Consider the following 13155-nt stretch of genomic DNA (forward strand, 5'->3'; position numbering starts at 1 on the left):
CATTAGACTGTGCCCAGGTACTAGGTGCACGTTTAGGGGGTGCTTAGGAAGTCAGGAGGGCAGGTACCCAACAGTATTTGTAGGAATGGGAGGATAGAGGTCAGTGGTAGAGCACTTGTCCAGCATGCATGAGGCCCTAGTTTTTGTCCAATGCGTTGCGCATGTGTGTGTGTTGGGGGAGTAGAGTTCAGAGGTTGTATATGGGGATTCCCAGTGGAGATTCTGTGTGGTGATTGAGGTCCCTCAGATTCCTGGATCATTGAGTGGGTGCAGATCTAGCTAGAGTCCTGGGAGAGGATGAAGTGATCTGATGTACTGAAGACTAAGAAACTTCTAGTCTCTAAGTCAACTTGAAAAACATTTATTATGTACCTGTCATGTACAAGGTGTTGAGAAATGCAGCTGAATTAGGGGTGGCAGCTTTATCGATGTGGTATGCTGAAGAGTTGATCTAAGCCTCAAGGGGGACATGGGAATGGGTGACAGTGCACATACTGTCTTCCCGGACAGTACTGGTGCGGTACCAGCGGGAGGATGGCAAGGTCCACGCAGTGAATCTACAGCAAGCAGGCCTGGCTGACGGACGCACGCACACGGCCCTCCTGCGGCTCCGAGGTCCATCCCGGCCCAGCCCCAGCCTGCAGCTCTATGTGGACTGCAAACTGGGTGATCAGCACGCCGGCCTGCCAGCCCTGGCCCCCATCCCCCCAGCGGAGGTCAGTGGGCTGGAGATTAGGACCGGTCAGAAGGCTTATTTGAGGATGCAGGTGAGCAGGAAGGATCCTGAGTTGGTAGCAATGGGTGGGGAGGGGTGTAAATGGTAGATCCTTCCACCTTACCTGCTGTCCCCCCAGGGCTTTGTGGAATCGATGAAAATTATTCTGGGCGGGTCCATGGCCCGGGTAGGAGCCCTGAGTGAGTGTCCATTCCAAGGGGACGAGTCCATCCACAGTGCAGGTAACAGAGACTCCTGTTAGCTGGCATTGGACCACAGTCCTTAGTCTTTGGGGACTCCTAACCTTTGCTCTTATTCCCCCAACACCCATTTCTCCATTTTACCTGTTCCTGGGGCTTCTAATCCCATTGCCCCAAATCTTCTCTGATCACCCATATAGGAGATGTAGGTCCAAGATATCTCTCTAGGCTAAGGATGTGGCTCAGTGGTAGAATTCATGCTTTGTACGCATAAGACCCTTGGTTTGATCCCCAGCACCAAAAAAAGAAAAGGAAAGGAAAAAACAAAAAACAAAAAACAACCCTCCTGAGCAACTTAGCTAGACCTTGTCTTTTTTTTTGCAGAACCGGGGATTGAACTCAGGCCCTTGCACGTGCCAGGCAAACACATATATATTAGCTTGGCATAGTGGCACACAACTATAATCTCAGCACTCACTAAAGTGAAACAGGAAGATCACTGAGTTCAAGGCTAGTCTTGGCTACACAGTGAGTTCAAGGCCAACCTGAGCTGCATAGTAAAACCCTGTCTCAAAAGGACTTAAAACCCAGATGAGGGGGCCGGGGAGATGGCTCAGTGGATAAGCGCTTCCCTGGCAAGTGCCAAGGCATGAGTTCAATCCCCCGTTCTGCAAAAAAACAAAAACAAAAAAACCCAGATGAATATGTATATATATTAGCTGAGTGCAAAGGCCCTGAGTTCTAGCCCCCAGCACCACCATAAACCAAAAGCCTGCTTAGGTTACCCAACCTACCAGGGTGGCCAGAAAGATAAAGTGATCTAAGAGAAAACTGTAACTCTGGACTTCCAGGAGACAGAGGTGAGGGAAGGTAACTTCTTGGTCCTGGCTAAGATCCTGGTCTCAGGTGTTTTGTACTCCCCATGGCAGCTGGCACGTGTATGGAGTGTTTCCCAGTATTTGCCATCTGCCTGGCCTCTGACAGGGATGCCCAGAGGCTCCTACCTAAGTCACATCCTCACAACGACTTCTCTCAGATCTGTCAAAGGAACTGGCTGCTTGGGAGGACAGGAGGGCAGTTGAATGTACTGGGGACCTGGTCCTGGTTGGTGGCCTATCAGTGGAACCCCTTCCACCATAACCATGCCTAAGAACACAGGATTTGGATTTTGACTATCCTATCCTATTTGGATTTTGACTAGCTCCTTAGAGGACTCTTAGCCCAGTGGAAAGAGCTGGGGCTGGCATGGGGTGGGGCCCTATGATGGAGTACTTAACGAGCACAGGTTAAGTCCCCAGCAAGGGCAGGGGGAACTGCTGCCTGTCACCTCTTGTCCTCCTGAAACTCCAGCCCTGTCCCCACCCCACTGTCCCTCTTCTTCCCTCCTCACCAGGGACCACCTTGACCATGTTCTTTTCTCCTTTCTAGTGACCAATGTGCTGCAGTCCATTCTAGGTGAGTAGAGCACCAGGAGATAGAAGGGGCTAGGGTGGTGGTGAGGCCTCAGGCTTTGGCAGCTTCCTGGAACTAAGTCCTTTAAAAGACTAAGGGTGGGTGGCAGTGGCAGTGGTAGTGGCATAAGCTGGCTCACTGCCTGCCTACGGAGGAACTAAAGGGTGATGCCCCAGTCCTGATCTCCATACCCTGGGCCCTAACAGGAGAGCAGACCAAGGCGCTGGTCACCCAGCTCACCCTCTTTAACCAGATCCTGGTGGACCTACGGGATGATATCCGAGACCAGGTATGGGTGGGCCAGCCAAGAGTGCTACTGACTGGTGGGATGGCAGATTTGAGTGCTGACTCTTCCTGCCCTTCAGGTGAAAGAGATGTCCCTGATCCGAAACACCATCATGGAGTGTCAGGTGTGCGGTGAGTGGGCCAGCACGGGAGGGCTCCAGAGAGTAGTGCTATGGCCTCCTGTAGCAGAGGTGTGAATGACCTCCATGTGGCTCTGACTCTGTCCCCTCCCAGGTTTCCATGAGCAGCGTTCTCACTGCAGCCCCAACCCCTGCTTCCAAGGCGTGGACTGCATGGAAGTATATGAGTACCCAGGCTACCGCTGTGGGCCCTGCCCCCCAGGCCTGCAGGGCAACGGCACCCACTGCACTGACATCAATGAGGTGGGACGCAGGGTGCAGAAAGCTGTTGTGAGGCTGTCAGGAGAGGCTTGGGAGGGTGGAGTAAATGTTGGTTGGAGGTAGAGGAATCTGAGGCTTAGGAGAGTCCAAAGACCAACATTTAGACAGAAGAGAGGCAGATGGTCTGCAGGAGTTGGGGGTTTGTAGGCAAGGAGCAGAGAGTGGCAGAGAAGCCTGAGGTGATGAGAGGAAATGGGGAAGGGGAAGGGGCAGGGCAATCCAGAGAAAAGTTGGGGCAGGAATCAGGAATACCATGCAGCAGTATGGGCAGAGCTGCAAAGAACAGAAGTGATGGTTTAGGGGTCTCTCCTTGGCCTGACCTCTTCCTTCTCCTCTGGCCCCCAGTGTGCTCACGCTGAACCCTGCTTCCCTGGCTCCAGCTGTATCAACACGGTGCCTGGCTTCCACTGTGAGACCTGTCCTCGAGGGTACAAGGGCACCCAGGTGTCTGGTGTGGGCATTGACTATGCCCGGGCCAGCAAACAGGTCAGGCTGAGTCGTTAGCATGGACCTGGGGTCTTGGCTTTGTAGATAGAGGTCAGGGGCCTCTGGGTTGGATACGGGACCCTTGTGATGGAGTGAGGCCTGCCTTGCACTGGGTTTGTATCTGGAGTTATCAGTGCTCACGGATAGGGCCAGATGAGCGCCTCGGTCTGTGCAGAGCCACCACAGGGCTGGTTCCACCCAAAGTCTGTCCCTTTAGGTCTGCAATGACATCGATGAATGCAATGATGGTAACAATGGTGGCTGTGACCCAAACTCCATCTGTACCAACACTGTGGTGAGTGGAACATCTTGTGTGTGTCTAGGGAGGGTGGGACTGTGTCACCCTCTTCAAATTTCCTGCTGCCTGTCCTCCTTCCCTAGGCCACTACAGAGTAGGTATTCATGTACCTGGCTGCAAATTCTGGTTTCAGGCTCTTACTAGCTGTGACATTTAGCAAGTCATTTCGGCCTTCTGAGCCTCAGCTTCCTCATTTGAAAAAGTGGGGCTATTTATCTACCTTGAAGGGTGGTCCTGAGTACCTAAAGGAGATACAATATGCCTGGCATGTCTGTGAGTGCCTGTCCTCTTCGCCACAAGTGGGGCAGTGTTCGTTCAGGCTACCTGGCAGGTTCCCACCTCTTCCTAACTGCACTTTTCACTCTTAGGGATCGTACAAATGTGGTCCCTGCCGGTTGGGTTTCCTGGGCAACCAGAGCCAGGGCTGCCTCCCTGCAAGGACCTGCCACAGCCCAACCCATAGCCCGTGCCATGTGCATGCTCACTGTCTCTTTGAACGCAACGGTGCAGTGTCCTGCCAGGTGAGCTAGGTCTGGATCTTGGAAAGAAAAGGGGAAGGCTGGTGAATATATTTAGGGGCTGGGCTGAGAACCTTCTTAGGAAAGGAAGAGGAGCAGCAGCAGTAATACTAACTCCTGCCCCTTGTGTTGCCCCAGTGTAACGTAGGCTGGGCAGGAAACGGGAATGTGTGTGGACCTGACACGGACATCGATGGCTACCCAGACCAGGCACTGCCCTGCATGGACAACAACAAACACTGCAAGCAGGTGCAGTGGCCAGGGGGCCAGTGTGATGGGGAGCCCCAGGCTGGCTCTGGTCATAACTCATATGTCCTCTTCCTCCCTGTGTCTTTAGGACAACTGCCTTTTGACACCCAACTCTGGGCAGGAAGATGCTGACAGTGATGGCGTCGGGGACCAGTGTGATGATGATGCAGATGGGGATGGGATCAAGAATGTTGAGGTGGCTCCCACACTGTCTTGTTTCTTCTGTTTCTTCTCTGTACCTTCCTTGCGGCAGCCCATATTCTTGCCTCTGCAAGGTCCTTGGCCATTCTGTAGGAAGGGCCCTCGCACACTAAACTAGGATGGCCCAAACCTGGGGCCTAGAACAAAGTGACTGTCACAGGATGGAGATCTTTACAAAGAAGGTTTGGGACTCTAACCCTTCTGTCTCAACCCCTTGCCCAGGACAACTGCCGACTGTTCCCCAATAAGGACCAGCAAAACTCAGATACAGATTCATTTGGTGATGCCTGCGACAACTGCCCCAATGTTCCCAACAATGACCAGAAGGACACAGATGGCAATGGAGAAGGAGACGCCTGTGACAATGACGTGGATGGAGATGGTGCAGTCCTGGGGCTGCAGGGGTGGCTGGGAGGCCTGTGAGAATTAGCAGAGGTGGGGATGAGACAGGGAGTCTGTGGGAAGTGGGGAGGTACGCTTGTGGGAGTTGGCCTGGCAAGGGGACATCACTTACAGTGGATATTGATAGAAATATGAGGCAGGAAGTAGGGTTTAATGGGATGTGGGAGAGGGTGAGACAAGGTAGAGGTAGTCTTGACTGGTTGTGCTCTGGGTGGAAACACAAAGCTCAGGGTTTTCACTGATATAGAAAAGAATACAAAACACATAATGAGAATTTTGTGCTTCCTACATGTCTTCTAGGTATCCCCAATGGATTGGACAATTGCCCTAAAGTACCCAACCCACTACAGACAGACAGGGATGAGGATGGGGTGGGAGATGCTTGTGACAGTTGCCCCGAGATGAGCAATCCTACCCAGGTACAGGGCAATGTTGGGTTATCGAGATATCTTGAGTTATCAAGAAGAGATGGCGGGAGCTGCGTGTGGTGGTATGCACTGTAATCCCAGTACTCTGGGAAGGCAAATTTTTTTCTGTGAAATAAAAGAAAAAGGAAAGAAGATGGTGAGATCTGGCCTCCCTCTCTCAGACAGATGCAGACAGTGACCTGGTGGGGGATGTCTGTGACACCAATGAAGACAGGTAAGGTCTTGGCCAGAGTGGCAAGATCTTCCTAGGGATATTTTACTTTGCTCTAATCATTCTTTTTTTTTTTTTTTTTTTGGTACGGGGAATCAAACTCAGGATCTTGGGCTTGCCAGGAATGCACTGTGCCACTGAGCTACATCCCCATTCTCTCGCTAATCTAGCTGAATGCTAGGAGTGTGCTGGGAAGGAGAGCAGGTTCTGGAGAACAAGGAGAAAGATAGAGGTATGTCTTAGGCTTATCTGCTGCCTGTTTCTCTGAGCAGCGATGGGGATGGGCATCAGGACACCAAGGACAACTGCCCACAGCTGCCCAACAGTTCCCAGCTGGATTCAGACAATGATGGACTTGGAGACGAGTGTGATGGGGATGATGACAATGACGGTGTTCCAGATTATGTGCCTCCTGGTCCTGATAATTGTCGTCTGGTACCCAATCCCAATCAGAAGGACTCAGATGGTAAAGCTGGGGTCCCAGAATGGTTGGGCTGAATGGGCTTTGTCTGGGGTGGGGGGCAGCAGAGGTGAGAGGGAAGGTCAGAGTGGGGAGAGGTCAAGAATGCAACATTCAGGCTGCGTGTGGTAGCGCATACACCTGTAATCCCAACACTCAGGAGACTGAGGCAGGAGGATCACCATGAATTCAAGGCCAGCCTGGGCTACGTAGTGAGACTGTCTAAAAAAAAAAAAAGGATGCAGTATCCACCAGGTGACAGCCCCGCCTTTCTGAGCACCTAGCCTCACTTTATCCAGGCAATGGTGTTGGGGATGTGTGTGAGGATGACTTTGACAACGATGCAGTAGACGATCCCCTGGACGTGTGTCCCGAAAGTGCAGAGGTAACCCTCACGGACTTCCGGGCCTATCAGACTGTCGTCCTGGATCCTGAGGGTGATGCTCAGATCGACCCAAACTGGGTTGTGCTCAATCAGGTACTTAGGGCACCTCAGTGGGCAGGTGCTGTCACACCAGACCTTAAGGTGGGGCCTTGGCGGCGTAGTACATGGGACTAGAGTTTCTTCTTTAATAATCCCAGGGCATGGAAATCGTCCAGACCATGAACAGTGACCCTGGCCTGGCTGTTGGTATGTAAGGGATGCCCAGTTTAATAACTTCCAGATGGGGTAGAGGGCAGGGGAGGAAATGGATGAGAGGATGGGAAAGGCAAGTGAAAAGGCAGTGGGATGGGCTGGCCACACATGCAGCACCCATCCCTGTGCACCCAACCCCCCCAGTGGGCCAGCAGGAACCTTCCTGCCTCTGACCTTTATCCCACCCCCATCCCAGGATACACAGCTTTCAATGGTGTGGACTTTGAAGGCACCTTCCATGTGAACACAGTGACTGATGATGACTATGCAGGCTTTCTCTTCAGTTACCAGGACAGTGGCCGTTTCTATGTGGTCATGTGGAAGCAGACGGAACAGACCTACTGGCAGGCCACACCTTTCCGGGCCGTTGCCCAGCCTGGGCTGCAGCTCAAGGTCTCCTAGCTGCCTAGTTTCCCCAACCCAGGGCCTTTTCCCAAGTTCTTCCTGTCCAATCCCTGAGCCTCCCCCATGGCCTACCTGGGAACCCTCTTACCCAGAGGTGTGACCTGAAGGTCAGCTCTGGGGCTTCAGAGAATTCTCCTAACTCTCTTTGACTTGCTTCCTGACCTCTGTCTCCCTTCACTATGGTCCCATGGTTGACTCCTTATCTTTGCCAATGACCCTCAGGCAGTGACATCAGTGTCGGGGCCAGGCGAGCACCTCCGGAATGCCCTGTGGCATACTGGCCATACCCCAGATCAGGTACGACTGCTGTGGACTGACCCACGAAATGTGGGCTGGCGAGACAAGACCTCCTATCGCTGGCAGCTACTGCACCGGCCTCAAGTTGGCTACATTCGGTGAGGAGAGGGCCTGTGCGCTCTGGGGACCTTCCATCTGTTCCACTTCTGGTGCAGGAGTAGGGAGTAGGCATGACAACCTGTAGGTGTCCTCCACTGTGCTGTGTTTCCCCTTGGTAAAACATGGGCATTGATCTCAATGCCCTTTCCAGTTACCCTGAGCATCCTAATCTCAGGCCCATCCATTTCTAACCCCTGAAGTGGTACAGCCCAGAACCTGCTTCATCAGCATCTGACCTGGAAGGGATCATCAACATTTATAAGAGAGCAAACCAAGGCCCAGATCTCACAGGGCTTTCAGTTCAGTGCTTGGTCCACAACTTTGCATTTTCTTCCCTTGAGAGTCCCTAGTTAGTGGGTATGACTTGTGCTAGGAGAAGAACTGGATCTGTACAGAGGCTGGGCTTTTCAGGGCCAAGAGCCTGGTCCAGGATGTTGGGTTGGTTTCCCTTTAAGGTGCCTGGGGCTATGGGGCGCCAGGGCGAGGGATAAAGGGGGTGGACTAGAGCCTGGGAAGCGGGTGACTTCACCCCCCAGCCCATTGTGCTCATCGTCATGGCAACCCAATCCTCGCTAGGAATGCGGCTGGTGCTTTGAGATGCAAAAGGAGCAGGACAAAGAGCTAGGGGCCCCAGGCCTGAGAAAAACACCCTCTTCCCTCCCTCCCTCTCTTAGGCCTGGGGAGCTGGGATGGGGGGGTTGGGATGAGCAGAGCCCAGGACAAGGTGGCACAGCTCCCATGGACACCTTAGCACCAACGGACACCCCTATCCTGGACAGGGTGAAGCTCTATGAGGGTCCCCAACTAGTAGCGGATTCTGGGGTGATCATTGACACATCCATGCGAGGGGGGCGCCTCGGTGTATTCTGCTTCTCCCAAGAAAACATCATTTGGTCCAATCTCCAGTATCGGTGCAATGGTGAGGCTCTACACCAAGACCAGCCTGGCCCCTCATGCCCTGTGAGAGCCACCTTTTCTGACCTTACTCATTTCCCCTTCTTCAGACACAGTACCTGAGGACTTTGAGCCATTCCGGAGGCAGCTGCTCCAGGGAAGGGTGTGAGGAGATGGCCACCGGATTCAGAATCCTGACTTTAGACCCTTTGGCCTTGGGGGTCCAACCTGGAGACCCTGGGGTCTAAACCACAGCCCCTCAGTCAAACAGATCCTCTTCTGGGTGCAACAGGAGTTAAGCCCCAGAGGGTTAGTGCCCCCACTGTTCAGGGCTTGGGAAATTTTCAAGGGGTATTACTCAGGTTTTAACCCCAGGAAAGATAACAGCACATTGCCATAAAGTTTCAGTTGTTTTCTATGCCAGTGCAATTGCTTATTTTAGGGATTTTTCGGGATAGCATGGGGAACAAGAAAGAACCTGACCCGGGAGGGGGAAAGCTGGTAAGTTGGGAGTTAGAGATCTAGAGAAAGTTTGGCTGAGTTTGGGGTGGGTGGAAGAAGTGCCAGATAGAATTAAATGAAGGATGATGGGGTATTGGTGAGAGGATAGCTAAAGTCCTCTCAGTCCCACTTACTCACGGTGGCCGCGGCGACACTCCAGTTTATCTTAGATCAGCCGGATCGAAAGGCATGAGGGCGGGGGCTGCCCCGCTTGGGGTGAGTGGGAGGCCGGGGGGCCGAGGGGGCCGGAGGCCGGGACGAGTGCAATATTGGCGGGGGAAAGAACAACAGTGCACCGCGTCCCGTCCCTCCCGCCCGCCCGGGGCCCGGAATCCCGCTCCCCACCGCCCTTAGCCCGCAGGGTCGGAGGACCGAGGGCGCCCAGGGGAGTTGGATTCCTCTTAGAAGCAGGCCAGAGACTTGGTGCCCGGAGCGTTGAAAGGGACAGTAAGAGGGAAGGATAAAGGCAGAAAGGGAAACCGTGGCGCCCTTAAAGGCCGAGTTCCGACGCCTGGGCGTTGCGCGCTTGCTCTTTAAATACTCAGACGGAGCTCCGTGGAGCCGTCGCCATGGTGACGCGTGTCCCAGCAACCGAATTGAATGGCTGTTGCCCGGCAACTCCTGGAGTGGAGGCTTGGGACCGCCCACCTGGATACTCACGCTTTCTCTGGCGGCTGACGCGGGCCTTCCCCGCCTCCAGCCGAGCGAAGGACTCGCTGATGCCCAGGCCTCTGCCCGAGGCCCGAAGTCATACCCTCCACCCCCCACCCCCGGCCCAGGGTCGGAGGGAGTGGAGTCCCCAGCTCTCTGACCGGCTTCCTGAGATTCCGATCCTGGACGAGTAATAGTTTCCAATCTGCGTTGGTTGGGGCCGTGTACTGATTACCCAGCTCTGACGTAACTGCTTCACTTGGCCCCTAGACAGTAACGTGGGGTCGCTGGACCCAACCTGGTGCCCTGTATGTGCTTCTGTGGTCCCAAATACCTCCCTGCCCCCAAATATTTGCCTCTAAGAGTTACTATCAGTTTCCCCAAACTACACACCTTCACATACGGTTTTGCTCCTACCAAGAGCATGCCTGCCCAAAGTACCACTGTGCTCCCCAAGGGACAGTTCTGTGCCCCCAAATTCCATTCTGTGGCCTCACCTACTCTTTGCCTCCTAAATATGCAGCTGGCCTCCAAAACCAGTGTCGCAGTCCCACTCCCGCATTCCGATGTCCTTTCCCACAAACCCCTAAGTCCCTTCCACATACCTCAGGACCCCACCCACTTAGCACCATTTCCTTCAGACAGCACCCCGACGCGCCTGAGCGCCCCTTCGCCCCCCCGCCCCGTGGTACTCCGTGTGTCCAAAGCATTAACTCCTTCGCCAGGAACCGACCTCCCTGGACCTCCGGGTCGGGTTTGGGCTGCGTCAGTCCTCTCCTCGCGGTCGCACAGCCCCTCTGCGCGCGAGTGGCTCATGAGGTTGCGGGTGGCCGCTAGGGGGCGAGCGCTCTCGCACAGCGCACCCGGAGGGCCGGCTCTACTTGAGGTGTAGAATTGGGAGGGAAGGACCTCAGGGTTCAGAGGAGGGCACGTTTCGTCCTTCTTTAAGTGGAAATTTCCCCCCACCCCCTCCTCGGGCGAAAGCTAAGGAGGGAGCCTAGGCTGCTGGAAAGTCCGGCCGGGGCGGGTACTGCGAGTTTCAGGGTAGAGCTGCACGTGGAAGGGTCAGGGAGAGGTTCCAAGGTGAGGCGATTCCAGGAAGTGGTGGGGGAGGATGGGGAGGGGGAGGAAGTTCAGAATTGGCGCCTTGTCCACTCATTGTCAAGCTCTCTTATTCCGCCCCATCCCGGGGCTCCATAGGACCCAAGAGAGCAGGGGAGTGGAGTGCCTCTAAGGTGGGCTTCCACCTTATGGTCCCTGGACGCGACCCAGCCCGCTGTCTCTGCTCTCTTCGCCTTAGCTGTTGTCCCAGGGCCAAAAGTAGAGCTGCGGCCCCAAATCTCAGACTCCCCACTTCCCCCTTCAGAGTCAGGGAGTGGTTGATGAAAGGGGGAGGCCACTTGGAAAGCAAACAATTGTCAGAAGACTGACTGATCAGAGCCCACATACCCTACCCAGGAGTGGTTGGGGAGGAGGAGGAAAAAGTAGGAGGTAGAGAAGGGGGGAAGGGGCGGGGCGTTGTCACCTGTCACCTGCTCCGGCTGTGCCTAGGGCAGGAGGGGGGACCGGTATAAAGCAGCAGGCACCAGTGACGTTCCACCTCACACACGCATTGCTGGCCTGAGTCTGCTCTGCCCCCTCCCGCCAGTTCACCACCACCATGACACCGGGCACTCGGGTCCTGTTCTTCCTGCTGCTGCTGCTACTAGTTCTTACAGGTGAGGGGTACAAGGTGGGGTGGGGTCTCCCCTGCTCAACTGGTCTTCCTGGCCTTTTGTGGGGGTTGCTTCCTGGCAAATGGAACCTTCAGAGTCAAAAGTTACAAACAGTGGTGGCCAGGCCTGTAGCCAAATGGAGACACGCTGAGAAAAGGTGACCGACCCCTTAAGCCAGGCATGGTGGCACACACATGCAATCCCAGCATTCAGGAGGCTGAGGCAGGGGGATCCTTGTGAGTTTAAGACCAGCCTAGGCTACAAAGTGAGCTCAAGGCCAGCCTGAATTGCATAGCAAGACCCTGTCTTTTTTTCTTTAAAATTTTTTTCTGACGGAACTGGGGATTGAACTCAGGTCCTTGCACTTGCCAGGGAAGTGCTTATTCCACTAAGCCATCTCCCCGGCTCCCAAGACCCTGTCTTTTTTTTTTTTTTTTTTTAATTTCTCCTTTTTTAAAAATTTATTTATTTGTGTGTGTGTGTGTGTGTGTGTGTGTGTGTGTGTCCAGCTCAGCCCACCAGGGGGCGGGGCTGGCTGGCATGTGGTGCTGGGGGATTGAACCGTGGTCCCTGTGCTTTGCTAAGCTTGTTCTAGGTAGGTGCTTTAGACCACTGAGCCATCTCACCAGCCCCCAAGACCCTGTCTTAAAAAGAAAAAATCAGGTGAACCTCCCCCCCTCAGGAGAGTGGCCATTGGGGAGGAGGAGGTGGATGCCATCCTAAAGAGAAGTCTAGGGGGAAGAATGGAGGAGAGGTAGTTGCAGGGCAAAGAAAGTAGCTACCAAGAGGAAGGAGGAGGGCCACTCCGGGGGCGGCTCATGCTACCTGCTTCCCAAGCCTCCTGGTATTGCTTTTGTGGTTGCCACAGGTTATATTTTCTCCTTACTCTGATTTGCCCTCCAACCAAATGGCTCTTACAACTTCCGGCCCTAGTCAGAGCAGAAAGCAGAAACCTTGGCTACCCAAAGCAGCCCAGTACCCAACCATTGAAAGCAGTTCTGTGAGTGTGGCTAGCAGTTTACTCCCCACCTCAGTCCTGGTTCAGGCTCTGCTGCCATTCTAGGCCCGAAGAGTGTCACCTTATCTCAGAGCACCCCAAGCTCAGCTGCCACTTCAAGCTATGGTGCCATCTCCACTACAATCACCTGGGCTTCTGCATCAAGGTCAGCCACCCCTACAGTCCATACAGGCATCTCAGCCCCAGCGGCCACCAGCTCTACAGAAGTGACCAGCACTGCAGCTCACCGTGGCACCTCGGCCCCAACCACCACCAGCTCTACAGAAGCAGTCAACACTACAGCCCACCGTGACACCTCGGCCCCAGCCGTCATCAGTTCTGCAGGAGCGGTCAACCCTACAGTCCACACAGGCACCTCTGCCCCAGCTACCACCAGCTCTACAGAAGCGGCCAACAATACAGCCCACCTTGGCACCTCGGCCCCAGCCACCACCAGCTTTACAGAAGCGGCCAACACTACAGCCCACCGTGGTTCCTCGGCCCCAGCACCCACCAGCTCTATAGAAGTGGCCAACACTATAGCTTACCTTGACACCTCGGCCTCAGCATCCACCAGCTCTACAGAAGTGGCCACCCCTACAGTCCACACAGGCACCTCGGTTCCAAGGTGAGGCGATTCCAGGAAGTGGTGG

At 54.4% G+C, this 13155-nt stretch overlaps 2 protein-coding genes across 4 annotated transcripts in view; both read left to right on the plus strand.

Annotated features, from left to right (window-relative positions):
• The window catches only part of Thbs3 (thrombospondin 3), a 10813-nt gene extending 1757 nt beyond the window's left edge, over positions 1 to 9056 (plus strand). For all 3 annotated transcript variants that reach the window (XM_004629776.1, XM_023713745.1, XM_023713744.1), the window contains 21 exons: positions 511 to 767; positions 855 to 957; positions 2344 to 2370; positions 2574 to 2656; positions 2733 to 2784; positions 2887 to 3035; positions 3399 to 3539; positions 3757 to 3834; positions 4206 to 4358; positions 4494 to 4604; positions 4693 to 4800; positions 5028 to 5187; positions 5508 to 5626; positions 5797 to 5849; positions 6119 to 6312; positions 6606 to 6784; positions 6889 to 6937; positions 7140 to 7336; positions 7571 to 7743; positions 8524 to 8663; positions 8749 to 9056. In XM_004629776.1, the coding sequence (XP_004629833.1) occupies positions 511 to 767; positions 855 to 957; positions 2344 to 2370; positions 2574 to 2656; positions 2733 to 2784; positions 2887 to 3035; positions 3399 to 3539; positions 3757 to 3834; positions 4206 to 4358; positions 4494 to 4604; positions 4693 to 4800; positions 5028 to 5187; positions 5508 to 5626; positions 5797 to 5849; positions 6119 to 6312; positions 6606 to 6784; positions 6889 to 6937; positions 7140 to 7336; positions 7571 to 7743; positions 8524 to 8663; positions 8749 to 8807 (2585 nt within the window). In that variant the 3' untranslated portion in view covers positions 8808 to 9056. The remainder of the gene's footprint in view (positions 1 to 510; positions 768 to 854; positions 958 to 2343; positions 2371 to 2573; positions 2657 to 2732; positions 2785 to 2886; positions 3036 to 3398; positions 3540 to 3756; positions 3835 to 4205; positions 4359 to 4493; positions 4605 to 4692; positions 4801 to 5027; positions 5188 to 5507; positions 5627 to 5796; positions 5850 to 6118; positions 6313 to 6605; positions 6785 to 6888; positions 6938 to 7139; positions 7337 to 7570; positions 7744 to 8523; positions 8664 to 8748) is intronic.
• Positions 9057 to 11366: 2310 nt separating this feature from the next.
• Muc1 (mucin 1, cell surface associated) overlaps positions 11367 to 13155 on the plus strand; it is a 4891-nt gene continuing 3102 nt past the window's right edge. Inside the window, exons 1-2 of the mRNA XM_023713741.1 lie at positions 11367 to 11508; positions 12569 to 13016. Coding sequence (XP_023569509.1) covers positions 11451 to 11508; positions 12569 to 13016 — 506 coding nt within the window. The 5' untranslated portion in view covers positions 11367 to 11450. The remainder of the gene's footprint in view (positions 11509 to 12568; positions 13017 to 13155) is intronic.

The sequence above is a fragment of the Octodon degus genome, unplaced genomic scaffold, assembly GCF_000260255.1.
Source record: "Octodon degus isolate 3935 unplaced genomic scaffold, OctDeg1.0 scaffold00032, whole genome shotgun sequence".
In the NCBI taxonomy this organism is placed as follows: Eukaryota; Metazoa; Chordata; class Mammalia; order Rodentia; family Octodontidae; genus Octodon; species Octodon degus.